Genomic DNA, 27,630 nt, shown 5'->3' with positions numbered 1-27,630 from the left:
TAGTATTATTTTAAATAAATATAAATCTGTGATAAAAAGAACTGAATCATAATAAATACTTAAAAATAGAAAATAAGTGGAATAATAATAAAGAAATTAAAATGAAATGAGTGAGAAGTGAGTATAATATTGTTTTAATGTGTGTTTTAATACTGTTAGGTATTGTATAAGGTATTGTCCTGTGCAACCTGTCCCGATTGTGTTACTGCTGCTGGCCAGGCCATGCTCATAAAGGAGAGAGAGAGAGGAAAAAAAAGATATATATGTACATATATATATATATATATATATATATATATATATATATATATACATATATGCATATATTAGTAGTGGATAAAGAGGCGGACTTGGGGCTGGGTGACTCAGGCTGAAGTCTCCATTGACTGCGTCTTCGTTAACTAAAACCACGTCTGTGGCGGAAGGAATCATCAACTCTGCTACGGCGTGAGGCGCTTAAAGCAGGAAACTGCAAACTACCTACTACTAGGTGACCTGAGCTTTCAATGCGTCAGATGCTGCTTCAGTAAAACAACAATATGACAGTTGAGTAGTTTCTTTCTAAAGTAAAGACAGCGTTGGGCTTCTACTGACAGATGCTGATATTTTGACACGAACAGCCCACTGTGGTCTCTTTTCATCACCCACTATTGACCATTACTTGACCATCACCTGGTCAAACCTGAGGCAAGATATGCCTCATTATGTTTTGTCGTCTTTTTTTTTTTTGGTAGCTAAAATCTCTGTTCTTGATTCATCAGCGTTGGCCCATTGGTGCCTTCACAAATTTGTCCAGCATCTGTACTTAGGGCGGCCGCTCAACCCCTGACCTTGACAGGTGAATGTACTTGTATATGCTGTTCTACATCTGCCTGCCATGTTTTAGATCCTAACGCAGCATTTATACAGCATCGTCTAATCAACCCCCTACGTGGTGAAAAAACGAGTCTGTACAAACTGTTTATATTTCATGAAAAGGATGTAAAAGTTGTGAGGACTGTGCTGTTAAACAGCCAGTAATGCTGAAGAAACACTGAAAAAACCACTGATTTGGCTCAAAGTGCAGCAGTGATGAAAGTCAGACATTAAACAACAGCTTTATAAACAAAATCACTGGCTCTGTGCTTTTGAGATTTCTTTGATGACCACTTTAGTTGTAATGATGGGAGAAGCATGGTGGGGGCAGTATCATGCTTTGTGGGTGCTTTTCTTCAGTTGGAGGAGTTCTTAACAGATTCAATGATTTAATGTTGCTTCATTTTTCAGCATCATAAAATCCTGACATTTTAACACGTTTAATATCCACTGAAGTCTGAAGTCTGCCCAGACGTACAGCTGAATACTGAAAGTCCCGTCGGATGCAAACTTCCTGTTACATCCTGTCTCTGCATTCATGCAGAAACATCTTCATCGTTGATGTTTCTTAGAATCCAGAAATTTCCGCTGTTCCATCCATGACTGACTGACATTAGCTGTCTGCTTTTTTTCAACATACGCCTCAACAAACAATGAAATTCCTCGTTAAAACTTCTGAGTACACACCAGAGGTGACAGATGTGTCTCCCAACTGACAGAGAAGACCAACACATCCACCAGCACACAATTTATCTACAGCGATCGCAGATCAAAGCTCAACTAATCATGAGACACATAATGAAAGTGATCGATATGACCTGAATCTGGCTGTGATCGAGCTGAGCTTATTGAAGTAGGCCATGTTACTGAGTGAAAACTGTAGTTAATAAGCAGCACTACTGAACTGACGTAATGGCTGATCCATCTTCCTCCTGTCTCCTCTCTGGGCGATGCTCTGCTGGTTTCTCAGGATGATGCAGAGCAATCATCCAGGATTGTGCGTAATGAATGTCAGCGTACCATTAAATGAGTCAGAAACAGAGTTTTAAAGTTGGAAAGTCATGTTGTGACACTTTAAGTAAAAGAAAAGGCTTCAAGCATGTGGACAGAAACGGTATGCTCCTGTTCAGATTTAACAGCAATTAGTCTCATTATAAAAGTTTTTAGGTGCTGGAGAGCAGGGAGTTCAGATTTGTAGCTTCATCAGTCTGTTAAAGTGACTGTGAGATAACAGCCATTCAAAAGAGGCTGAGTATTACAGGAAGTAGTACTCAATCACTTCCTGTTTTTATTGAGTTTTCTTTTACTAAAAGTTTAAACGAACATGCCGAGTGTGCAGTGGTTACGTAAAACATGGATGGAAACAGCTAAAAATGAGCTTTTCTACATGTTGATGAAGAATCCGAACCATGGGTATTTACCGGCGTCCGTCTCGAGCGACTGCTTCCTCATAACATGACTTGGCATAAATTCATATCAAACTGAGGAGCAGGTTGCAGGTGTTGAAGAAAACTGCGGTAGACGTCGATAAATGATCAGGCAAAGCTGCGCCTCACTTTCCTCATCTGGTTGCCTCTGACGCTGAGAATAAAACCACCACCGGGTGTAAAATCATGGCGGAGGAAAGTTTGGAAAGTCATCTATTTATTTATTACACACTCCTTCCTACAGCTGGTCTGCTGTTAAATAAGCTCACAGCTGCGGATGTGTGTCTCTTAATGTGAATGCAGCAGATCAGACTTGTGCCACACCGAAAGTAAAACCCAGTAAACCTCACTGGGCCTGATCTGTCAGATCGTGGAGGGAAAATGTGAAGAAAAAGCACCAGGGGTAATAGATGCGCGACGATGTGTGAACCCCCCCAGACATGTCAGCAGTTTCTCATAGACATGTTCTCTTTGCCAGGAAGCGCCTCCCTGTCTCTGAGACATGCTGCTAATTATCTTCCCTCAGTTATCACGTTTGTGCACCATCATCTCGTTACTCCTGAGCTAGCTAAGCCACTAAGACATGCAGGAAGAACGTTTGAGCTCAAAAAAATCTCCACCTGCATTAGCAGACATGCTAATCCAGACGTTGGTTTCCCACTGAGGGATTCCTGTTTTTACCCCCACACCATCACAGCAGGACCTACTGACAAGATTTCTACAAGGAAAATTAGGGCCCTTCTTTATCAGCCGTTCATATCTGTGTGTCTTTACTGTGAAAACATTTTCCTCGTACTTCCACTTAAAAATGTGTGAGATGAGAAGAGCATCTCCGACCTGCACATGTACAGAATCTAGTGGTAGAACAGGGAAATCGCATTATTTTGCAGGTGTATCAGCGTCCTCCTGCATTCTTTATTTCAACTAAATGACAACCAGTAAACTTTTAGAGAAAAAATAAACAGGTGTATAACTTTATTGGTTTCAAAACTTAAAAAGATCCCAGTGACAAACAGATCAGAACTTATTATCATTGATCTGTTATGGAATCAGCTGTGAGCTCGTCGTCAGCCAGCTGATCAGATGCTTCCAGAAAGAGAGCCTGGTAGATTTCTGCCCAGTTTTACTAACCACTATTCAGGTGAACATGCAAGTTTTGTTAAATGACATGAGATAGGAGACAAGTGGGACACTATGTGCTCTTTTCTCTGAACCAAAACACATTTATTTCACCTGAACGATTCAGAAGCTGCAGTGTTTCTGGGAATGTGTGTGTCTCCTTCATTTCTACAGAACATGTAGAACCAGCCGAGGTCAACCAAAGAGCTTCACAGGCCAATCTGTTCTGTTGGGTTCTGCCCTTCAGCTGCAGACTCGTCTCGTCTGTGAGCCACAACACTTTTTCTTAGCTTTTTCTTCAAAATTCAGTCTTTCTTCCTCTACCTTCACTCTGAGGAGAACACCAGGGATTTCCATGTGACTTCTAAAAAGATGTGTACTCACCATATCTGGTTAACTGAGGATGTTTCTGAGTGGAAGTGACCATGAACAAGTAGGTGCTTTAGATCATGTGGGATTTATCGTCAGCTGATTACTGACTAATGTGCTGCGACGCCTCCACACGTTTGATAAACGGATTTTTTTGTACTTGTGATACATTTTATTCATAGGTTAAAGTTTAAGTTTCTATGAATGGTTTATAAATGAGGAACCGGGTGTTTCTCAGTGGGAGGACAGAACAAAGAGCTCTGACCAGCAACGTTTCCTCTCCGTGGTGTGAAGGTTGTGGCTGATCACTGAGAATCTAACGTGTGTGTGAGCAGCTGTTTCTCTTCAGGAATAGCATCCAGGTCTGAGCTCTGTCACCTCTGAGACGCTGAGCCTTCTCAGGATTTCGTAGCAACACGATTAAAACTGAGAGGAGGCAGAAGCTGCAGGTTACAGCAGAAGATTTCAGCTTTCTGTTTCTGTGCCGCAGTGCTGGATGGGTGGAAATGTTGAAATTCACATTTCAGCCCTTTTTTTAAATCGTTTAACTTAATTGAAAACCATCCTCTCCTTCACTCTGAATTTGATCCAAACAGCTTGTAGGAACATTGAACTCCTCTGTTTTTAACTCTGGGAGGAACTTTTTATACCCGATCATGTTACTGGCTGGTTGGTAATGAATCTAATTAGCTGTGGGGTGTAGGGGTTAAGTATCAGCCCCCCAGGTCTGTTGGTCTGAAACGTGGTGCAGCAGCAAAAAGAAGGACGTTCAGAAAACACATGAATCCGTCATCCTGCAGCTTCAGAATTGTTTACGTCTTTAAACCACGACTCGAACCTCCACATGATGAGCCAACAACCTCCTCATCCTCCTCTTCCTCCTGCACCTCTGCTGTGATGCCAGCATTCCTCCATCTGGACCTCTGACAGCACCAGAGACAGATTTGTTATCCTGGGTGTGTGCGTGGGTGGTGGCTTAATGAGATGTTGCAGATGTTTGCAGAGGTTGAATGTATGCATGTGTTTGTGAGCTCCGCCTGCGGTTTACACGCATGTTTCTGATTTATTTACCAGGCTGCTGCTGAAAGCCGGCATCGACATCAACAGATCCACCAAAGCCGGGACTTCTCTGCACGAGGCTGCCCTCTACGGCAAGACAGAAGTAGTGCGGCTGCTGCTTGATGTAATTACAGATTTCTGATCTATAAAAGCAGGAGTTTGTTTTTAAAGTGCATCTCACTCAGTGTGTGTGTGTGTGTGTGTGTGTGTGTGTGTGTGTGTGTGTGTGTGTGTGTTTAGGCGGGAATTAATGTAAACATGCGCAACACGTACAACCAGACCGCTCTGGATATCGTCAACCAGTTCACCACCTCCTCAGCCAGCAGGGAGATCAAGCAGCTCCTACGGGGTCGGAAACTTGTCGCTTTTTTTTACTTTTCATGCTTCTGTGAAGCTTAAGAGAGACCTGAGTAAAGATGCTTCGTTGTTTCCGTTCTTTTTTAACAGAGGCATCAAGTTCTCTCCAAGTCAGAGCGGTGAAGGACTACTGGAACCTCCACGACCCGACAGCTCTGAACCTGCGGGCTGGAGAGCTTATCATGGTAACTGTCTCTGTGTGGGAGAATCACTTTCTAATACAGCAACAGCCAATTAAAAAACACAACCCCATCACTTGGTTGGAGCTTTCTAGTTCTCAGTACAGCACGTTTTATTGTCCCCTCTGGGGAATGTGTTTCAGAGGGGTGACACATCAGCCGCCTGCACAAAAGATCAATGAAACACATAAAAATGCATCTGTAGCTGGAGGCAGCTCCCGGTCGCCCAGGCTGGAGCATACGTTATTAAACCCATACTGGGAGGGTAAAACAGTTACACTGGGCTGCTCACCGGCTCTGAAGGCACATACAGACAAATGGCACTGGGTTGGGAGAGCATTGACTGGATCTCCACGCCGTCCACAGAGGAAGGACGTGCTCACTGAAGCTGCACTGGTTTCACAGAGTTACTATGTGTGTAAATGCCAGAATTTCTGTCTTTTCACAGCGTCTGATTTTATTTTACCCTTCTCAGTTTTAAAAAGTGGTTAACAAACCATTTGATTTCTAAAGAACTTAAAAATCCACATATCAGCTGACAACGTGCTGAAGGCCTAAAGTATTCAGGTCTCTGGCGTGCTGAGAATAACTTGATGTGTGCACTAATGTAGGAAATCATCATGTTGAGTTAATCTACAAATGAGAAGAACGCTGATGTCACTGTTAACCAAACACATCATTAACCCTTCAGAAGCTAAGCACGGCGTGGAAAATGATCCAGCTGCAGTCTAGACCGATGTTAGACCACCTAGAGCAGGCAGGGCAGAGATGTTGGTGAAGAGCTACGTCAGTTTGGATGGCGGGATGGAGGTGAGTTAGCAGAGCCTGGAGAAGCCGTCCTGATCGATTGCGTTTAGAAGGAAAGCAGATTCACAGCTTCGAAATTCATCCTGCTGACTTTCTACCTTTTTAACTCAAAAATCTACTTTTCTTATAAATTACATTAATATTAAGTTTGAGATTGACAGGAAACTTTAAACTGCTGCTGTTAAAAAGCAGATCTTTTCTTCATTAGCAGTACTTTTGAAAGAAAAAATACACTGTTTTTTGATTTATTATTGAGCTTTCTGCGTAACAACGTGATTAATTCTGGTTAAAAATTCTAATCATTGCTCAGCACTAAAAAGAAAAAAGTTAAGAAAATTCTTAACCTTTACAGGTTGTTAGCTTCCATTTGAAAGAAAACAGAGTAAATCGAGCTTTTTCAGCGGCTTCCTAAAGACCCACCATGCCTGCGACCCATCACATCTTCCCTGATTCATTTAGCTGGCGCTAACCGGGATTAGCATCCGTCCATCATGCTGGGTCTCCGCTGGGCTTACATGTTGTGTTTAGGAGCAGAGGTTTTCCCCATTAAAGTCAAGCTCTCACAGCTGTTTCACACCTGGGTTTCAGCTCGCTCCACAGGTCCAGGTGGTAAACCCCAGACTGGCTTCCTGCACCACCAGAAGCAAAGTTTCAGGACCCTTAGCTTAAAGTTTGACTGAGAGAAATCTGACAGATTCCCGATAACACAAGGCCAACACAGAGAACGCTATTCAAGTGTCTTTTACTAATTTACTCATTTTTTTTAAATAGAATTTGGTCGTTTTGGAGACTCCAGTGTCCAGTTTCTAGGTAAAGAAAGGAGTTCATTCTTGAATAAAGTTAAAGAACAAGTGCGAACAGAGTTACGGCTGATGGAGTTTTATTTATGCTGATGTTGCAGGGATAGGAGCAGAAAAGTCAGAGAATATGTAACATGAACTGATGTGAAGTCCTTCTGAGCCTTTTTACCGCTGCTTTGTTCAGCCTGCTCCTGATCTGGGGGGGTGGGGGTCGGGATTATGTGATGAAGACTTGAGTGAGTTGGGATTTGTTTGGGATGTTTTGGGGTAATTTGGTGTACCCTGAGCCGGAGACCACAGCAGAGAAGCAGGCACAGACTTGCTGCTGCTGTCACTCTCTCATTACCAGCTTGTTTACTCAACACCCCCCACCTCCACACACACACACACACACACACACACACACACACACACACACACACACACACACACACACACACACTCCATATGAGCTGATTCTATTCATGTTTTTTTTGCTGTATTTTGATGTCATTACTCCAGTGAACTCCTGTTTGAACTGGAACTCTGCTCTGTGGTGTATTCTTTGTTTTTGTCCCCTCGAGGTGTTTTGTTAACTCTCGTGATGAATAGATTGTGTATTTCCAGCTCATTGGCTCTCTCATTACAGTCTTAAATGCATTCCTGAAAGAGTCGCACACATCACTTGGAGCTAATGCACCGCTGACAAGGGGCAGGATTTATTTATTTTTATTTCTGTGCTTTAATCAAACCCCTCATCCCCACATCACTGAGTAATTTGCACTCATTGTGTCGCACGTACCCCTCTAATGCAATTGTGAACTGTTGTGTGGCTAATGCCTGTTTTCAGACATGCACACAACTTTTAACTCCGGGTTTTTGGCATCAGGTCCTGGAGCAGCACTCGGACGGCAGGTGGAAAGGCCACGTCCATGACTCCCAGCGGGGGACGGACCGGGTGGGCTTCTTCCCCCCTTCAGTGGTGGAGGTCCTGAGCAGAAGAGCAGGTACGCAAAGAAACTCACATTTAACTTTACATCTAGTTATTAAAGACAAAAACGTCCTGCAGTTGTTCCTGTAAATACATTGACCAACAGTTCACAGAGTGGGTTTGATAAAGAGACAAAAATCTTTAATCTAGAAGTATTTGTTTAATCACATACGTGGGGTCAGATGGGATTATTTAACTGCTGATACACTGGTTGTTTGCAGGCAAACATACATACAGAGAGAATGTAAAGAGTTTTAATCCACCCTGTAATCCTTCATATATCACCAGGTAAGAGAAAATAAGTGCACTGGTTTATTAAAACAGATATAAACATGAATAATAATACAGATCAGAGGCGTCAACAAAGTTTGTCCAAATTTAAGTAGCTTGAAAGTGATTATTTGGTTCCTCAACACAGTCTGAACCCTTAAGATCCCTCTCATTTCTTTAGGCCATCAGGAATAGTTCTCCAGGATCTTTGAAGGACTTTGCAAAGCTCTTCTTTAGATGTTTCCGTGGTTACTGTTATAACTCATTTCCACCGCCGCAGCTGTTTTAATCAACGGTTTGATTCCCACCGGGTGTGCCGCAGCTGTTTTAGTCAACGGTTTGGTTCCCACCGGGTTTGCCACGGCTGTTTTAATCAACGGTTTGGTTCCCACCGGGTGCGCCGCAGCTGTTTTAGTCAACAGTTTGGTTCCCACCGGGTTTGCCGCGTCTGTTTTAATCAACGGTTTGGTTCCCACCGGCTGCGCCGCGGCTGTTTTAGTCAACGGTTTGGTTCCCACCGGCTGTTTTAATCAACGGTTTGGTTCCCACCGGCTGTTTTAATCAACGGTTTGGTTCCCACCGGCTGCGCCGCGGCTGTTTTAGTCAACGGTTTGGTTCCCACCGGCTGTTTTAATCAACGGTTTGGTTCCCAGCGGCTGCGCCGCGGCTGTTTTAGTCAACGGTTTGGTTCCCACCGGGTTTGCCGCGGCTGTTTTAGTCAACGGTTTGGTTCCCACCGGGTTTGCCGCAGCTGTTTTAGTCAACGGCTTGGTTCCCACCGGCTGAGCCGCAGCTGTTTTAGTCAACGGTTTGGTTCCCACCGGGTTTGCCGCGGCTGTTTTAGTCAACGGTTTGATTCCCACCAGGTGCGCCGCAGCTGTTTTAGTCAACGGTTTGGTTCCCAGCGGGTTTGCCGCGTCTGTTATAGTCAACAGTTTGTTTCCCACCGGCTGCGCCACGGCTGTTTTAATCAACGGTTTGGTTCCCACCGGCTGCGCCGCGGTTGTTTTAGTCAACGGTTTGGTTCCCACCGGGTTTGCCGCGGCTGTTTTAGTCAACGGCTTGGTTCCCACCGGCTGCGCCGCAGCTGTTTTAGTCAATGGTTTGGTTCCCACCGGGTTTGCCGCGGCTGTTTTAGTCAACGGTTTGATTCCCACCGGGTGCGCCGCAGCTGTTTTAGTCAACGGTTTGGTTCCCACCGGGTTTGCCGCGTCTGTTATAGTCAACAGTTTGTTTCCCACCTGCTGCACCACGGCTGTTTTAATCAACGGTTTGGTTCCCACCGGCTGCGCCGCGGCTGTTTTAGTCAACGGTTTGGTTCCCACCGGGTTTGCCGCAGCTGTTTTAGTCAACGGCTTGGTTCCCACCGGCTGTGCCGTGGCTGTTTTAGTCAACGGTTTGGTTCCCACCGGGTTCGCCGCGGCTATTTTAGTCAACGGTTTGGTTCCCACCGGCTGCGCCACGGCTGTTTGAATCAACGGTTTGGTTCCCACCGGCTGTTTTAATCAACGGTTTGGTTCCCACCGGGTGCGCCGCAGCTGTTTTAGTCAACGGTTTGGTTCCCACCGGGTTTACCGCGGCTGTTTTAGTCAACGGTTTGGTTCCCACCGGCTGCGCCACGGCTGTTTGAATCAACGGTTTGGTTCCCACCGGCTGTTTTAGTCAACGGTTTGGTTCCCACCGGGTTTGCCGCGTCTGTTATAGTCAACAGTTTGTTTCCCACCGGCTGCGCCACGGCTGTTTTAATCAACGGTTTGGTTCCCACCGGCTGCGCCGCGGTTGTTTTAGTCAACGGTTTGGTTCCCACCGGCTGTGCCGTGGCTGTTTTAGTCAACGGTTTGGTTCCCAGCGGGTTCGCCGCGGCTGTTTTAATCAACGGTTTGGTTCCCACCGGCTGCGCCACGGCTGTTTGAATCAACGGTTTGGTTCCCACCGGCTGTTTTAATCAACGGTTTGGTTCCCACCAGGTGCGCCGCAGCTGTTTTAGTCAACGGTTTGGTTCCCACCGGGTTTACCGCGGCTGTTTTAGTCAACGGTTTGGTTCCCACCGGGTTTGCCGCGGCTGTTTTAGTCAACGGTTTGGTTCCCACCGGCTGCACCGCAGCTGTTTTAGTCAACGGTTTGGTTCCCACCGGCTGTGCCGTGGCTGTTTTAGTCAACGGTTTGGTTCCCAGCGGGTTCGCCGCGGCTGTTTTAATCAACGGTTTGGTTCCCACCGGCTGCGCCACGGCTGTTTTAATCAACGGTTTGGTTCCCACCGGCTGCGCCACGGCTGTTTGAATCAACGGTTTGGTTCCCACCGGCTGTTTTAATCAACGGTTTGGTTCCCACCAGGTGCGCCGCAGCTGTTTTAGTCAACGGTTTGGTTCCCACCGGGTTTACCGCGGCTGTTTTAGTCAACGGTTTGGTTCCCACCGGGTTCGCCGCGGCTGTTTTAGTCAACGGTTTGGTTCCCACCGGCTGCGCCACGGCTGTTTTAGTCAACGGTTTGGTTCCCACCGGGTTCACCGCGGCTGTTTTAGTCAATGGTATGGTTCCCACCGGCTGTGCCGCCGCTGTTTTAGTCAATGGTATGGTTCCCAACGGCTGCGTCCCAGAAGCGCCTTGTTGCGGTTCTCCACTAAACTTAGGTACTGATTCTGTTTTTGATGGATCACGCATACTGAATGCGTTAAACTCAGCAGTTCAGATAGGGGCAGACAGGAAATCTGACATGGGAGCAGTGTAAAAACTTCTGGTAATTTTCAAAATAAGATTTGCACTGCTGAACCTTGAAAACATCAGTGTTTTTTTATTAAAAAAATGTCCCATTAGAGTAAAGAGTTACTGTGTAATACAGCCTCCCAGGGCCAGATAACTTGTTGCAGTTGGAAATGATTGCACTTGTAACACATAAGGACTCTGGTACACAAGCAGGATCTGTCATGTCTGCATGCATAAACACTGGAGAGTTCAGCATGCCTTTAAATCACCAGATTTAATCCTAGTGAACAAAAGGAACATGAACCCCATGCTTGTTTTGCTGCTGACATTCAAAGAGTAGGATGAATGTAGTGAAGAGTCCAGTAACAGCAACAGAAATAGATGCACACAAGCTAAAACATTACATGTCTGGTCCTTAACATGCACACACACATTTTTTCTCACACAGAGACATGCATTAATAGGATTACTCTGCCCAGATTGCAAAGTGTCAGCTCAGTGCTGAAGCTCTCTCAGTCTATGCTGGGATATTGTGTGCACTGTGTGTGTTTGTGCTCACGCTTGAAGGAGAGGAGACTCGAAACTTTGACTCAAAGTCTGTCAAGCGAACGCAGCAGTGTGTGTTTATGTGTGTGTGCTCTGTGATAATGTCAGTGGTGTCAGCAGCTGTGGACCAGCAACACAGAAAGGGGCAGTAAGCTCTCTAAAGTGTCGCCGATAATCTTTACTCCCACTCAGCAGCCTCTTATGTAACTCTAGAGGGGATTTACATTAAATTGGTCCTTTTTGTGATTTTATTTCAAACACTCAGTGAGTAAAACAACATGAGAAAGTTAAAAATGTTCCAAACTACAGACCTGTGCATGTGCTTTGTATTGATAACACCCATGCATGTACATGATTTACTTTTCCCCAGTCATGCATGTCCACCTCAAACCAACCCTGTCTCCCTGACCCTAGGGGCCCCTCTCACCCGCCAAGCATCAATGCCATGCCAGCGACATCACTTTGCATCCAGAGCTCCTCCCTCAGGTCCCGCCCCTCAGACTGACGACTCATACATCCTTGGCTATGATCCTGCAGGTACACACACTTGCCATCTTCTTCCCGCTCTTTTACCTCCTGTAACACACTGATGGCATCTCAATCAACGAGAACCTACAAGAAAACGTCACAATACACACAAACAACCAAGTGCATATATAAATCCTGTCAAAAAGAAAAGTAATGCAACATGACCAGAGATCCAAACTACAGGGCAGCAAATAACATCGGAGATGTCAAAACCCTAAAAAAGTATAAAACAACAGAAATAATTACAAATAAAAGCAAAATTCACCTTTATGATTTTTTCATGCCAGATTGTTCAGTGTCACGATGTGCAAATAGTTTAGTGTAAGTTGGCAGCATAAGAAATATAAACAGCAATGTGGCCATACTTATCTGTGAAGTATGTTTTATATAGAAGTGGGTATTAATGTCACACGTTAATGTGATGGAGGTAATGTCAGTTTTCATCTGGATCTTTTAATGAGGCTGACCGCTGATGGACCTGATGGCCTGCAGCGTCTTGTCAAAGGAAGAGTCTGGAACAGTTTGAGTCTGAGGTGAAGCGAGATGAGTCGGCTGCAAGCTTTTCTGCAAGCTTGTGTTTGTAGCAGGCATATAGATCACAGAGTGATACAAGACTCCAACCAGACAGCTTCTCTGTACTTTTTACTAAAGAGTATAAAGAGACACAAAAGAACCAGTGAAGGACCCAAAACAAGCACAGAGATTTAAGAACTACATGAAAATATTCTGAAAACAAACGAAAAGAAATGCAAAACAACGATGAAGAAATGTAAAACAAGTCCAAAGAAAAGCAAAAGCACTGTGAACAAATACAAAATGACTAGAAAGAAATTTAGAAAAGACAATGAAGAAATGCAGAAAGAATACAAAGAAATGTAAAACATGTCCAAAGAGATGCAAAATGACTATGAAGAAATGCAAAACTCCAAGGAAACGCAAAAGGATTACAACGAATGTAAAACAAGTCCACAAAAGAAAACAAAAGGACTATGAAGAAATAAAAAAAGAAGAAAGTGAAGTTCAAGTTCACGTTTATTATGTAGCACATTTACTGCAACCCCAGTTGCTACAAGTGCTGAACAATAAAACAACTACAACATAAAACACTACAAAGTAAAACAGTAAACAATAAAAATCAGTAAAAAACAAATAACATCAAACTGGAATAAAAAGTAAAAGCAACCAAATTTCAAGCTCAACTCTGTTTGAAATCCAATGTAAAGAAATGGGTCGTGAGCAAGGACTGAAAACCAGAAGCAGACTGGGCAGCTGAAATGGCAAACTGTTCCACGACATCGGAGCCGGACTGAAAAAGCTCCGTCACCCCAGAGGACGGGACCTCCAGAGAGGCTGTGTACAGTCCTGGCTGGAGCATGCTGGTGGAGCAGCTCTGACAGATACAAGGGAACTAAACCATTTAAGGCTTTTAAAACAAGTAATAACGTTTTGTACTGAGTCCTAAAACTAACGGGAAGCCAATGCAAAGTAGCAGCAGGGGTCATGTGACCACATCGCCTCCTCCCTGTAAACAACCGAGCAGCTGTGTTTTGAGTGAGCTGCAATCGATGCAAAGATGACTGATGACGGCCATAATACAGGTATTGCTCCGTCTTCTACGGCAACCAACGGATAGCTAAGCTCCCTGAAAATGGACCAAATTATGTGCATAACCGATGCAGAAGACAGACGTAATTGTCCGTCCGTCTGCGGATCTGTCTTCTGTGTCGAGAATAAATGGGCCTTAAGAGTTTGATTCCAGGGAAAAGGTCCAGAAAACCACCACTGATGGAGTACATGCTGCCCCTGAGCCTCACAACACCCCCCGCTTTCCCCCTGTCCTGGATCGCTTCTTGCAAGGAATGATGCAGGGAGCACGTCAGGTAAGCTGGAACCGCAGACAGTGAGAGAGGGGGAGACGACCAAATGACCAGATGAATATCCAAGTCGAACTTTAGAAGCCATTCGTGACCCGCTCGGATGTTACGAAGTGACTAGCGATCATAAACAAATCAAGCAGGGACATAATGACAACCCACACTTACTAAAAGTACTAAAAATAAAACCAAAAGGCCAAGTAAACCTGTGCACATTGCTGGCACCATCTTGAAACAGGTGTAACAAAATCCAGATCGTCTAAAGTCCAGACGAAATCCAGACATGCAAAAAGACTACAGAGAAATGCAAAGGAACTACCAAAAAATACAAAACGACTATAAAGTAAAGCAAAACAACTTAGAAGAAATTCAAAACAAGTCATAAGAAATGCAAAACAACTATAAAAAAAGGTAAAACGACTGAAGAAATGCAAGATGACTATGAAGAAATATGAAACAAGTCAAAGGAAAGGTAGTGGCTATGAAGAAATGCAAAAAAAGTACAAAAACTGATAAAAATACTTTGAAGAAATGCAACAGAATAAAAAATAATGAGCTGCAAAACAACGGAAAACTCCAAGAAAGAAGCAACAATGACAAATAGATGTAAAGCAGCAATTTTTACTTAATGACCAAATGACATCAAAGGTTTGTCAACAACAAGCAGCCACATTGTTTATAGTTGCTTCAGAGGTTGGCGTTCCCATTTTCCCTCCCAAACAGCACCCGGTTCCCGGTCTCCCTTTGATATCCCTCTGATGCTGACTTACAGCTGAATAGCGCCGACTCCAGCCCTTCAGAGAGTCCAGAGAGTGTGTGTCTAAAGTGTGTGTGTTTGTTAGGTGCTCCACCGGACAGTCAGCTCTCAACCCCAGCTAGCCCCCCTCAGGACATTTGGGTCCTAAGGAGCTCTCCCACTGGTAAGAGTGTGTGGCCCCCAACACCTGTCCACCCACCCCACAACCTCCCCTGCCACATAACCCAAACCCTGAGTGAACTCTTAAACCCTTGCCAGTCCCTGCCTTTCTAATAGACCTCTTAAAGGAAGCTTATTCCCATCTTTATCCTTTTTTTATCCCAAAGCCTTAACCCCCCACACTCCTCTCTTACCCACACTCCCAATAACCCAGCAGCCATGGCTACTGTTGTCTTACAGGAGGACATAGTGGTAAGTAAGCAGCCTGACCTGCTTGTCTTTTTCTTCCAGAAAGTCTGCACAAATAATCAGAAAAACTATTTTCCTCGCAAGTGATTTTTGGAATTAGGTTAGTTTTTGTATAAACTAAGATGTCATCTGGAGATGATCTGAACTTTGTGACATGGTGCATTATCCTGCTGGAAGTAGCATCAGAAGATGCTCCACTGTGGTCATAAAGGGATGGACATGGTCAGCAACAATACTCAGGTAGGCTGTGGTGGTTAAACCAGGCCACAGTGGTACTAAGGGGAATAAAGTGGGCCAAGAGCAGTGCTAACAGCTAGCGTAACCTAGTGCCAGAGAGCAGTGCTAACAGCTAGCGTAACCTAGTGCCAGAGAGCAGTGCTAACCGCTAGCGTAACCTAGTGCCATAGAGCAGTGCTAACCGCTAGCGTAACCTAGTGCCATAGAGCAGTGCTAACCGCTAGCGTAACCTAGTGCCATAGAGCAGTGCTAACCGCTAGCGTAACCTAGTGCCAGAGAGCAGTGCTAACAGCTAGCGTAACCTAGTGCCAGAGAGCAGTGCTAACCGCTAGCGTAACCTAGTGTCATAGAGCAGTGCTAACAGCTAGCGTAACCTAGTGCCAGAGAGCAGTGCTAACAGCTAGCGTAACCTAGTGCCAGAGAGCAGTACTAACAGAGGTTGTATCTTTGGTCAGAAGTCCAGGAGCAAAAAAAGCAAAATGGACATCGAGAGTTATTTTAGAATGAGTCAACGTCAAAGTTTAGGTCACAAAGAAATTATTTTGCACCGTAGTTCAAACTGCTTTTCTGTGTGGATGATATTGATGTGAAGCAAATATGCCAACAAATGTCTTCATGTCATAAAATCTCTGAAACTATTAAGTAAATAATCCGGTTTTTTATCAAAAAGAAAGGCAAAAATCGTCATCATAAATTTCCCCACTCTTCTTCCAGGCCGTCTTCCAGGGGCCTCTGTGGACCAATTTTATGTCCATACCAGTGTCAGTATCAATGTCACCCGGTGTGGTCTTCTGCTGCTGTAGCCCATCTGCTTCAAGGTTGGACGTGTTGTGTGTTCAGAGATGCTGTTCTGTAGACCTTGGTTGGAACCAGTGCTGATTGGACTTCCTGTTGTCTTTCTATCATCTCCAACCAGTCTGCCCATTCTCCTCTGACCTCTGACACTAACAAGACATCTTGGTTCAGAAAACTGCTGCTCTGTATATTTTCTCTTCTTCAGACCATCTCTGGAAACCTTAGAGATGGTTGTGGGTGAAAATACTCAGACCAACAACCATGCCACGTTCAAAGTCAGATAGGGCATATGGTAGTGTAGAGGACTTTGTTCAATTGGTGGGAATTTCTGAAACTTTTTGCAACCTTCTTTTGCAAGTAAACCAAGACCAGCGTTTTTTTTTTGTCAAGCAGACCAGGGTTCACTTCTTTGTTCCTCACCAATGTGAGTATATATGTGTTCACACCACTTCAAACGGACCAGATTATCTGTGGAACAAGGGTTCCCCCAAAGTGGACCAAACCGTATGTAACAGGAAGGGGTCGTGTGTGATTAGCTAGCGGGTATGTAAAATAAACGTGGTGATGAGAAACTCATGAACACACTGGTAGTGGGGCTTCCACAGTGGTCTTTGTTTTATTACAGCCCATAACCTTCTGAAGCTCGGTTGGACAGCTGCTGTCTTATCATACATAAACAAAGCAGAAGCTACACACCCCGCATGTCACAGGGAGTTGGGAATGCACGAGCAGAGCGTGTTCATAAAATGTCCGTCCATCATCTATGAGGGCGCATCCCAGTCTGCTGGGTGCTGTCTGATGACATCACTTTTAGTGGACAACCAAAATGTTGTTGAATGGGCCGTTCCACAATTACAACTGTTACAAGTACCTGTGTGAATGTGTCCTTAAACTCCCTTTCTTCCTCATCCTGACTTCAGGAAGTCGCCTTCACCACGTCTACCCGACTACATGTGTTGAGTTGCTGCCGTGTGATTGGCTGGTTAGCAAGCAGTTGAACGGGAGGACCGAAGTGGAGAGTATAAGTCAGCTTTCCTGCTAGGTTTTGCTGTTTGTGCAAACCTTGAAATCAGTGCTCTCGCATATTTGACAAGAAATCTTCATAGTTTACAATAGTTTAGTGTTTATGTACAAAATATCTAGTTTATCCTCAGAAGTAAGTCAGACTCAGTTTTTCTTTCTTATGCAGATTGCTCAGACCACCAACTTGCCTTCTGTCTTTGGGTTTCCCAGCTCTCAAATTTTCTCCAAAGCTCATTTTACACAGAAACCTCTGTGTTTTGGTCTCCTCAGGTGACAGAAACAGCGTTGGTAGCACGGGCAGTGTGGGCAGCAGTCGCAGCGCCGGCAGCGGCCAGAGCTCAGAGAGCAGCCACAAACAGAACGGAAGTCACAGTCGTCACAACACCGACAGCATCAAGGTCTGCTCACCACTGAGATGATCCGGATTTTATACATGGAATATCCAGCCTGATGGGAGAAAAGACTTTTCAGTGCGAAGCAGTCACACAGTTAGGATGAAAATTAAAACGAGGCCCTGGATGACTGATGTGATGAGGTGTGAATACTCCCTCAGAGACTCAGAGGTTTTCCTTGTTGGCTCCTCTCATGTTTTGTGTGCAGATGGCTCCCCCTGCTGGTGAAACAGGAGATCACGTCCAGGTTACAGGACCCAACCAACACAAACACACTGACGGATCCACAGGTGAGTTTTAACCTTACTGTCGGCTCACTCTGTGTGTTAACCCTTAAAACTCCAAGCATTTTTGGTTGCCTGTATTTTTTTATATATATTTTTTAAGTATAAAAACATATTTAAATATAAAAATACACGTAGAAACTCAAAATCCAAACAATTTTTTCATGACCAACTCAGTTTCAGATAATGAGGCTAAAATGATTATAACTATTAAAATTAAAATTACACAACAGAAACTATTTCCATGTTTCCACTTTTTCCTCATTTCCAGTTATTCCTGCTACTATTTACCTGCTATCCTCACTAAACCAACTCCAGCTCAGCTGCTTTGTGGCGCCACCGTGCATCAGAAACGTCTTCTTGGCTTTATTCCAGCCATAGAGGAGCATTATTTTTCTTCTTTTCACACACACATAGAACTTTCTGCTCACTGGTTGATCTTTGGCTGCTCCTGATTGGACGTTACCGTCAATCTAAGCTCTCTGATTGGTGGAAAGTCTGACAGGAAGTGGCTTCATCATCATGTCCAGGTCTAAATAGAGGTCTCTTGGCAACATAGTAGTGATGGTGATGTTTTTATGGTGAAATGTGATAAATAATGCTGTTATCATGGATCATTGTGGATTTACCAGATAGAGTCTCTGAATAAAACTACATTTAGTGGCTGGATTGTAAACCTCCTGGATAGAAATGCCTGGAAAACTTCCGTAGATCAGCTAAAGGGTAAAATATCCATCACAAGAAGAGTCAGGAATAAAAGAAACATCTTCAGAAGATGAACAGGGTCTGAAAGTGATGTCCTGAAGAAAAAAGAAAAAATCCAGCAACGTTGATCCATCGACTGTTGGCCTCATCAGAAATGCTCTCCATGGTGGCTGTCAAGAAGCCACTCTTAGGAAGGGAAGTAGGAACGCTGAGGTGTGTTACATGATAAGAGAACTAGACTGAAAATCTGTGGCAACGGGTCTGATGGAGGGATGGATCCTCCCCAGAACCCGGACCTCAGCATTGTTGAAGCAGTGTGGGATCATCTGGACAGAGAACAGCTGTCCAGAGAAGAGCTTTGAAAAGCCTTTCAAGTCTGGAGAAATATTCCTGAACACTACTTAAAGACTTTCAGGTAGAATCAGGTAGATTTTTTTCATCTTAACTGTCTCCATTTTGTTTGCACATGTTTTTATAAACCAGTCTATCTGTTTCTCATTTTCCTGGTGACATATGAAGACATGAGGGCAGAGTCAGTGGTTTTCATCCTACTGTAAAAATCGTTTCCTCCGCCTGTCCGCCTGTTATCTAGAATCAAAAGTTTGAACTTTTACGAACATTTTTTTACGTATTATTGTAGGAATGAAAATCTCTGCCCCAAACAGGAAACCCGTTGCTCCTTTTTATCTCTGTCCTTCTAAATCAAGAAAACAGGGTCACTGTTCGGTTTCTACCTCAGAAACGCGACCAAAGAAAACAGAAGCAGAAGTTTGTTCTGCACACTGAACTATTGTTACTGTCAGTCTGAAAGGAAATGAGACAGTAAGAACATCACGTCACTACTGAAACCAATAAACCCACCATCTTCCCTCAAAGCTTCAGCACTTAAACCCCTCCTCACTGCTCCGAGGAAGAGGTGAACGACTTGTTCTGCAGTCCTCTGGGATCACAACTCAAAGTAAAGGTGTCAGAGTTGGAGGTGGAGAGTTCAATGGAACCAGGGGCTGAACCTGGATGAGAAATGAGGAGTGGGAGGAAAGTTCAGGAACAAAATAAAGAGACAGACTGAAAGAAATGTCTGCATGGTCAGAAGGGAGGATGAAGGTCCAGACATCCGGAGCTCTGTGGCTCTCATTCCTCCTGAAAGGTAAGAAGTCGTGACCGGATTGGATCAGGTGTTTTATGTTTTTCCTGGAGACCGTGCAGAGAAGACGTTCCTCCTGGAGTTTGAAGTTTTTTTTTATTTTTCTGATTCTCCACGCCTCATGTCCTCCTTTTGTTTGTTTTGTGAAGCCGAGGCAGCTGATGTTGTTGAGGTTTTGACCCTTGCCTGAGGTCAAATACCTTTCCTCCATTGGACAGCCGGAGCTCCTGAGCGCCACCTCAACGATGAGAAGTGAAGGAAAGATCAGAAGAAACATGGACATTTATCAGTCATCAAAACATACAAATATAAAAAACTAAATGTAGATTTACTGTGATGAGCAGTGTTTTCAGGTTTATGTCAACATGGCGTCTCTGATTAATACCAACACGTAACAGAAGAGTGTGTTTGGCTTGTTGTCATAGCAACATGATGTTGCAGCTTGAAGATGATGAAGACCGTTTTTCCAGCGTTCAGGAAGAAGATAAAGGAGATCTGAGCAGGAGAAAAAGTTACTGACATGGAGAATCAGTGCATGTTGGTCCTGATGAGGGAACCTCATCTTCATGTTTTATATCATTAGAGATGCACAAGTCTCTTTAAATCTGATTCATTGTAGTCCAGTTATAATCCCATTAAAATAAATCCATCATATAATACACGTTAGTCCAGTTTACAATAAGTGTGTCCTTATAAACCAGTTCATAAAAATAATGATTTAGCTAGGGAAACCACGGGCTGGATCAAATCTACTCTATGGTTCACTCCTCCATCCTGAGCTGCACAAGGAGGCAGTGGAGAGCAAAACTTCCATCAGGTCCAGAACCAGGAAGGAAAACCTCCATCAGGACCAGAACCAAAAAGCAAAACCTCCATCATAGCCAGAACTATGAAGAAAAACCTCCATCAGGACCAGAACTAGGTAGGAAAATCTCCAGCAGAACCAGAACCAGGAAGGAAAACCTCCATCAGGACCAGAACCAGGAAGGACGGCCATCTTCCTGGACCGGTTTGGGGTGGAGAGGACAGGAAAGAGGGGATACCAGCTGAGAAAGAAGAAGAGAAACAGAAACAGTCCCCCAGCAGCCTCGGACTATAGCAGCAGGACTAAAGGATGGATCAGGGTCACCAGGCCAGACCTGCTATGAGATTTATCAGATTTGAGATTTGAAGCCTGATCCTAAAGTTCTGCTGGTTTTGCTTCTTGTTCTACGTTTAGAACCTCTTGGAACCTCCAGTAAACCTGCAGTCAGAGAGAGAAGTGCTCTATTGGAAAATCTGGAACGCTGAGACCTTTAAGAATCAGTGGATCTTGTTCACTCAGAGCTTTATATGTGAGGAGAAGAATTTTAAATTCTATTCTGGATTTAACAGGAAGCAGATAAAATTAAAGTTGTGAACCTACAGATTCACATAAACGGAGACTTTCCTATAACAGATGTCAAAGTGTGCTTCTGTGGCTGGAGAAAAAGAAAAAGATTTAAAAATGTTTTCCATCAAGGCAAAACAGTGCTGTGGAGATGGAGGTTGTTTTTAACTGCAGAACAGAGAAGAGGGGAAAGGTAAAACCTGAAAGCTTGTCCTCAGGACAAAAAGAGAGGCGGTGATGGTGGGAAGGTGCATTCCTCTGAGGTCTGCGGTAAAGTGGTGGATAAGACCCTGTCTCTTACTTCTGTCTCTGATCACTGATAAGCTGTCTGGTGGTCCGGTTTTCATCCTGCAGGACTGATCACGTGTGTTTTTTAGGTTCCCGTCGCCAGACCAGCAGCACTCCTCAGAAAGGCTTCGTCCGACCAGAGCAGCTACTGGAGGGAAAGGTTAGTGGAGACGAAAGGGAAGTTTTTCAAGCTTCTGAAAACATTTCATATATCTCACCTTTATGTGTCCTCAGGACTCTGAAGCCATCTACCAGTGGTTGTGTGAGTTCCAGCTGGAGCAGTACACTTCCAACTTCATCAAAGCTGGATATGACGTTCCCACCATCAGCAGGATGACCCCTGAGGTGCTCCCAACGGAAATCACTGCTAAACACATTTTAAACTTCAGTTGTTAAGAAAAACAGCACAGTGAAGCGCTTGTGGCCCACCGTGACATGAGATTATGTTCTGTTTTACTCAAACATGTTAGAAGTGTCATTTTTCAGAAAGCTGCTTCACAGATTATCTCGCTGAGAATAAATTCAGTTCTCAGTGACAGCAGCTCCTTCAGAGGTCCTGCAGCTTTTCATAGTTTTACTTTTTATGAGCTGTAGTGTAACAACTAAATTTCCATCAAAGTGACATATTTGGAACAGATTCTTCTCTAATAACTGTTTTCTGTTTTTATTGACTTGTTTTCTTTGTGTGTTTTGTTCTTCAGGATCTCACCGCCATTGGAGTGACAAAACCAGGCCACAGAAAGAAGATCTCGATGGAGATCTCCAAGCTGAGCATCCCTGAGTGGCTGCCAGATTACATCCCAGTTAGAAAGCTTTCTTTTTCATCGTAGTTTCCGGAGTATAAGTTGCTGTATAAGTAAAAAAAATCAGTCATAAAAAACAAACAAAAAAACCATCATTATATTATATTATATTATATTATATTATATTATATTATATTATATTATATTATATTATATTATATTATATGTCTAGTATGTTAACGTAACACCAGGGTTTACTCCAGGATGTTTTTAAACTGTGAGGAACTAGTTTCCAACCATCTTAATCTGTTGGGAGTAAACTGTGTAATTAGGATTACTGATAGAAATAATGAATAAAAGGAGACCTAATACAGAACCTGCAGCACTCCATTATAGAAAATAACATCTATACAGTCAATATAAAATGCAAATACTTAACTTTCTTTCTTTCTTTCTTCAGTTATAAAGCGTTAAACATCTACTCTGTCTTGTTTAGGTGGACATGGGGGAGTGGCTCAGTGTGATTGGACTGTCTCAGTACCAGAAGAGGTTGTGTGACAACGGCTACGACTCCATCACCATCGTCAAGGACATCACCTGGGAGGACCTGCAGGAGATAGGCATCACCAAGCTGGGTGAGGAACGGGTCCAGCTTACTGCTGTGTGAAATAATAATGTGTCTTTCATTAAGAATTTTTTATCTGTTGCAGTGTACGTGTCAGTGACAAAATATTTTAGATAAATCAAATATTTAAATAAAATAAATCAGTATAATAAATATATTTGTGTATTAGAGTGTGTTCGATTAGATAAAAAAAAAACATTTTAAATAGACATTATAAATAATTTTTTTATAAATACAGTTTTATAAATAAAAATGTCAACATTTTATCAAATTTATTTATTTTCCACCAGGTTTTGGTGAAATCCTGTAACTTTTTGTGTTTCAGGTCATCAGAAGAAGCTCATGTTGGCGGTGAAGCGACTGTGTGACCTGCAGCGCTCGCGAGCCGGAGGCGGAACCCTCCGACGTAAGCCTCTCGCCGCTTTGGAGCTGGTGGCTATCGAACACACGCCGACGCACAACGCTCACACGCACCCCGACGCTCCATCCAGCAGCTGCTGCCCCGCCTCCCCTCGCACCCCCAGAGCCCTCCTCTCCTTCCAGGACAGCGAGCTGAGCGCCGAACTGCAGAGCGCCATGATGGGCAAAGCTGGAGAAGGAGCGACGGAGGCTTTTGGCATCAGGGGTGTGTCTTCCTCTGCGGTCATGGCCGCCATGTCGGTCAGTCAGGAGAGCATTAGCAAGCGTTCACGGGGCTCAGGGAATTCTGGGAACTCAAACTGTGGACATCCGCAGGATCATCGATCTTCACCTTGTTCAGCCAGGACTGAGGAGAGTCTGGAAGGTGGAGATGAAGCCAAGCGCAGGGGGAGAAATAAACAGACCCCCCCCGAGATGTGGGACCACCAGAGTTGGTCTGTTGCTCCAAACAAACTCCCCTTTTGCCCTATCACACCTCCACTGACCCCCAGCAAGGTGCCCCGCTTTGCTTACCCAGCAGTCCCCCCAAAAACCAAACAGCTCCCTTCTCCGAACCGCCCCCATCAGCCTCCTCCCTCTCCATTTTCTCCGTCCCCGCAGCCCTCCCCCACACAGGAGACCCTCTGTCAGCTCCAGGCTCAGACAGGAGGCATCAACGGGGTCCCTCGACATCTCTCTAAGCCTCTACCTGGAGCCGTCCCCGTGCTGAGACCCCTGCCCGCTCAGATTCCACCAGACGACGCTCAGAGGGGGTTTCAAAAGAAGCGCACCCAAAGCCTGACCCGCTACGCCATGTCTGATGGAGAACCCGACGAAGACGACCCCGCTCCCCCCCGTAGCTCCGCCTCCTCGGCCGCCATGCCGTCTTACGCCACCCTGTCCCGCCGGCTGGGACGTGCTGCTGGTGTACAGCAGCACGTCAACCGCAGCCACTCCTTCGCCTTGCGCTCCCGACACAAAGGCCCGCCCCCGCCGCCCCCCAAGAGGATGAGCTCTGTAAGCAGCAGCCCGACACATCGCCATGGAAACGGGAAGGTGGTGGAGCCAGAGGCAAAGGAAGGAGTGGAAATGGAGAGCACAGGTAGGGTGAGGAACATCGCAGCCAGGTTGGAACGCGGCAGCAGCAGCAGCCCATCCAGGAGGATAGATATCCCACCAACTCATATCCCAGTTTCACCAGTTTACAGCCCAGTTTCCTCACCAGTCACACACGGATTTCCCTCCCACATCCTCCTGCAGCATTCCAAACCTGTCCCTGCCCTGGGTTTGGGGGGCATAAAGAGGGTCGGAAGTGAGAGGACAGAAGGCGATAGAGGTGGGACAGCGGGAACACCAGAAGAGAAGCAGAAAGTACGGAAAAGTGAAAAATTCCGGAATGCTGCTGCATCTCCGAAGCTCCTCTCTGGGGAGAACCTTCCTTTTGCTGAGGAGGGAAACCTCACCATCAAACAGCGACCCAGAGTCCTTTACCAGACCAATCCCGATGTCAAGGCCCTCTCAGGACAACCAGTCCAGACCCCCTCAGAGTGTCCAGTCCAGGCCCCCTCAGAACATCCATTCCAGAACCCCTCAGGACGATCGATCCAGACCCCTTCTGGGCATCCAGTCCAGGCCCCATCAGAGCGTCCAGGCCAGACCCCCTCTGGGCATCCAGTCCAGGCCCCATCAGAGCGTCCATTCCAGACCCCAAAAGAGCGTCCTCTCCAGACTTGCTCAGAGCGTCCAGGCCAGACCCCCTCTGGGTATCCAGTCCAGACTCCTTCAGAGCGTGTGGTCCAGACTCCTTCAGAACGTACAGGCCAGACCCCCTTAGGACAACCAGTCCAGAATCTTTCAGAGCGTCCGGTCCAGACCCCCTCTGGGCATCCAGTCCAGACTCCTTCAGAGCGTGTGGTCCAGACTCCTTCAGGACGTACAGGCCAGACCCCCTTAGGACAACCAATCCAGACTCTTTCAGAGCGTCCGGTCCAGACCCCCAACAGCCTAGAGATCCCAGAGTTCAACCTAAAGGAGTCGGACACAGTGAAGAGACGGCACAAACCTAAAGACAAAGACGCCTCCACACCGGAAGAGGCTGTCCCCCCCCACAGAGACGACAGCCTGCATGGATGTCACAACATCAGTGCTGGGAATGACAGAGACTCTCAGAGGCTGGGGAATATTTTCCAAAGAGTTGGCTCCGTGGGAAAAGGCCCAAAGCATCCAGTGTCCTCCAAAACCGCCTGTCCTCTGAAACCCCCCCAGAACAGCAGACCATCCAGCCCTCAAAAAACTGTTTCCTCAGAACCGGCTGGAGCACACACGGCCATCCCTAAACTCACCAACGTTCAGATTCACACAGTCTCCCCGATGATGGGAGGTGGGATTCACTATCAGACCTGTGCACCCAGTCCTAAACCCACCAAGCACCAACAAACAGTCATATGCAGGTCTGAGAGTCCACAGCGAGCTGCTGGATCAAGACTCCCTCAGCCCAGTACAGCCTCCACACCAACAGCAGGTAAAAGAAGAAAACTTACAACTTCCAGCTGAAAACGATCATTTCTCACCCACACACACATTAACACGTATCGTTCCTCAGGACCAAACCTCAGCCTGGTTCAGAGCTTTGCTGCTCCGAGCTCCCCGATGAGGACACCCTGCTCACCCACCGCAGCATCACCAGTCCAGGCTGGGAAAGCAGAAGCAGCCCTGACTGGTGTGGCTGGTCTGGAGGTTCTGGCTCAGAAGAGACTGGAACAAACCAGCACATCACTGGAGGCTGCTCTGAGAGTGGTGGAGGACATGGCACAGGGTGGCAGTGTGGACGGGTAAGCACCTGCTGGTTGGTCGGTGGGGACGCGTGGTAGGGATGTATCAATACATCGATCTACAACCATATATCCATCAGTGACATCATTTCAAAATGTGAACATTCAAAAATCAAAATAATCATTTATCAAAACACACTTTTACACACACTTTTATTTTAAAAATGGCTGTATTTCGAGTTCCCCGACACGTTGTTTTCCATTTATTACGAGTCTGCCTTTCCTATAAGAACAGATTGTTTTTATTTAAATTAACTCACATTTTTGTTATCCTCCGCAGTTTACAGGAATATTTTCAAAATCTTACCAGAACTGGAAACTGATTTACAAAACATGACATTTTAAAGCTAAAGCTTCACTAAACTCTCCAGCAGAGCCGAAGTCTTGTTTCCTCTTCATCCTTGGTTTGTTTCATACTGTTTTCTTGGCATTTAAGATAAAAAAATATTAAAAATCTCCACAGAAAAGAGAATTTGGACTCAAAAATAAATGTACATCAGACCGTCTGGATCGTCTCAGATGCTAGAAGCTGCTGGGGTTTCAACGTTTCCCTCTGTTTTCCAGCAGCACCAGTTCGGTGAAGGCAGCTGGGAATATTCTGGATGACATCGGGAACATGTTTGACGACCTGGCTGACCAGCTGGATGCCATGTTGGAGTGACTTCCCAACTTCGGATAGAAACCAGGACAGACGGGAGGGAGTCGCTCTTCTGATGCTGCAAAGAGCCGACATGAAGCTCAGCTCCTCCTCTGGATTCTGGAGGAATCCGTCAGAGCACAGCTGAGGATTTACAGCACGCTGACTCAGTCTGGTCCAGTTTTCCAACATGAGCACTTTGCCTAAGGACACACACCTGGGAATGTTAGGGGAGAGACAACAATCTTCCAGATGTTATCACTAAAGGGAATGAGGGTCCACTTCTTTCATGTTCCATGTAGATATAAATGAGTGTATGGTGGTGCTGCGTAGTCCGACATCTTTCTACTGAAAATATTAACTAGCAGTTATATTTATACGTCTGTATGTTCGTTTTCTAAGATGGAGCTAATATTGACTGAATCGCTGTTCATGCTGTGTTTATATGTTGTTACTTTATTGAAATCAGCACCTTCCGCATGGATGTTCACAGTCTGACACGTTCCTACCAAAGTCTTTTATTCAGTTCTTCCAACCTGTAAGTGTTACTCTGGGAGGGTTTCCAGCTCGTCTCCGGGTGCTACAACATGAACTTACTGGCAGTCAGCTAATACATCGTTTGGTTTCTGCTGATTTAAAACGAATGAACAAAGTGTGTGTGGAACCAAGTGTGTTTCTGAAAACCTTCATTCACTTTTAGACAAAAGGACCAAACTCAAAGAAAACCGTCATCAACTTATAGATTATTTTGTTTATTCCGTCTTTATACAAAATAATTTGTATTGGTTTGTTAGTCAGTTAAATAAAAAAAACTTTTCAAATTTAATTATTTTTCATTCTGTTGCTTAAAATTTCATGAACTGAACAAAGCTTCAAGTTTTTTAATTTTCCAGTTCCAGTATGTGGTAGTTTAACCTCAGAGGCGTCCTGCTTTTAGTTAATGACACACTGGCTCAGATTGGTCCGATTTAATCTCTGATTGGTCCGATTTAATCTCTGATTGGTCCGATTTAATCTCTGACTGGTCCGATTTAATCTCTGATTGGTCCGATTTAATCTCTGACTGGTCCAATTTAGTCTCTGATTGGTCCGATTTAATCTCTGATTGGTCCGATTTAATCTCTGATTGG

At 44.9% G+C, this 27,630-nt stretch overlaps 1 protein-coding gene across 3 annotated transcripts in view; it reads left to right on the top strand.

Annotated features, from left to right (window-relative positions):
- LOC121632799 (caskin-2-like) overlaps positions 1-27,342 on the top strand; it is a 75,690-nt gene extending 48,348 nt beyond the window's left edge. Inside the window, exons 8-22 of one of the 3 annotated variants that reach the window (XM_041974547.1) lie at positions 4,845-4,953; positions 5,070-5,178; positions 5,277-5,371; positions 7,841-7,958; positions 11,876-11,998; positions 14,706-14,783; positions 17,354-17,481; positions 17,684-17,765; positions 21,355-21,425; positions 21,500-21,610; positions 21,967-22,068; positions 22,505-22,643; positions 22,959-25,553; positions 25,635-25,863; positions 26,428-27,342. In XM_041974547.1, coding sequence (XP_041830481.1) covers positions 4,845-4,953; positions 5,070-5,178; positions 5,277-5,371; positions 7,841-7,958; positions 11,876-11,998; positions 14,706-14,783; positions 17,354-17,481; positions 17,684-17,765; positions 21,355-21,425; positions 21,500-21,610; positions 21,967-22,068; positions 22,505-22,643; positions 22,959-25,553; positions 25,635-25,863; positions 26,428-26,524 — 4,186 coding nt within the window. In that variant the 3' untranslated portion in view covers positions 26,525-27,342. The remainder of the gene's footprint in view (positions 1-4,844; positions 4,954-5,069; positions 5,179-5,276; positions 5,372-7,840; positions 7,959-11,875; positions 11,999-14,705; positions 14,784-17,353; positions 17,482-17,683; positions 17,766-21,354; positions 21,426-21,499; positions 21,611-21,966; positions 22,069-22,504; positions 22,644-22,958; positions 25,554-25,634; positions 25,864-26,427) is intronic. The other 2 variants (XM_041974549.1, XM_041974550.1) reach the window with 2 other exon arrangements.
- The last annotated feature ends 288 nt before the right edge of the window (positions 27,343-27,630 follow it).

This window comes from Melanotaenia boesemani, chromosome 21 (assembly GCF_017639745.1).
Source record: "Melanotaenia boesemani isolate fMelBoe1 chromosome 21, fMelBoe1.pri, whole genome shotgun sequence".
NCBI classification, from domain to species: domain Eukaryota; kingdom Metazoa; phylum Chordata; class Actinopteri; order Atheriniformes; family Melanotaeniidae; genus Melanotaenia; species Melanotaenia boesemani.
This window is presented reverse-complemented; position numbering and strand designations above follow the sequence as displayed.